This window comes from Austrofundulus limnaeus, unplaced genomic scaffold (genome assembly GCF_001266775.1).
Source record: "Austrofundulus limnaeus strain Quisiro unplaced genomic scaffold, Austrofundulus_limnaeus-1.0 Scaffold588, whole genome shotgun sequence".
NCBI lineage: Eukaryota > Metazoa > Chordata > Actinopteri > Cyprinodontiformes > Rivulidae > Austrofundulus > Austrofundulus limnaeus.
In genome coordinates, this window is record NW_013952990.1 from 154,811 (window position 1) to 155,834 (window position 1,024).

The 1,024-nt window shown below is 45.8% G+C and overlaps 1 protein-coding gene across 1 annotated transcript in view; it reads left to right on the top strand.

Annotated features, from left to right (window-relative positions):
- The window catches only part of LOC106531020 (transcription initiation factor TFIID subunit 4), a gene marked incomplete in the record, with an annotated part of 12,124 nt that overhangs the window by 4,163 nt on the left and 6,937 nt on the right, over positions 1–1,024 (top strand). The window contains 2 exon segments of the mRNA XM_014026774.1: positions 572–769; positions 869–944. Coding sequence (XP_013882228.1) covers positions 572–769; positions 869–944 — 274 coding nt within the window.

Below are 1,024 nucleotides of genomic sequence, written 5' to 3' on the forward strand. Positions count from 1 at the left end.
GGTTTACATCTATTAATCTGGTTCATATTAGTCAATCTGGTTTACATCTGTTACTCTAGTTTAGACCTGTTAATCTGGTTTACATCTGTTAATCTGGTTCACATCAGTTAATCTGGTTTACATCTGTTAATCTAGATTAGACCTGTTAATCTGGTTTACATCTGTTAATCTGGTTTACATCTGTTAATCTGGTTTACATCTGTTAATATGGTTAACACCAGTTTACAACTGTTAATCTGGTTTACATCTGTTAATCTCGTTTACATCTGTTAATCTGGATTACAACAGTTTACACCTGTTAATCTGGTTAACATCTGTTAATCTGGTTAACACCAGTTTACATCTGTTAATCTGGATTACACCAGTTTACACCTGTTAATCTGGTTTACATCTGTTAATCTGGATTACATCAAGGAAAACAGATAAAACTTAGCCTTTAGGCTAACCCTGCTAGCTGTAGATTAATGTTTAATCTTAGTTAAATTAGTAATCTCAGGTATTGAACTTTCCCACAGCTCTCTGCTGGTTCTGTAGCACCCCTAACGCCCCTGCTTCTCTGGTGTCTCTTCAGAAAAGCCTCCCCGCTCTGCGTCAGACGCTCCTCAACAGTCAGCAGTCCCTGATGACGGCTCCGCCCAGCACCTCTGCCCCGCCTCCAGCTGCTCCCGGCTCGGTCACCGCCGCCGCCACCATCAGGCCGCCGCCGCCCGGCAACACCGTGGGCGGCGCCGTCCGCCTGAACCCGCCCATCGCCAACACAACAGCTGTGGTAGGATCAGCAGCCTCACCTGCTCAGTTTAACATGTTTCAGACCAGGTGTTTCAGTTTCAACATGATGATGATGATGATGATGTCATCCCACCTCCAGGCGGTGTGCAGACCAGGAGTCCAGTCTGTACAAACCCACTCACCTGTTGTCATCAACCAGACCCTCAGACATCCAGGTGAGTCTCTGCTCTGACAGCTGCAAAACAAATGTACCTGTGTGTGTGTGTGTGTGTGTGTGTGTGTGTGTGTGTGTGTG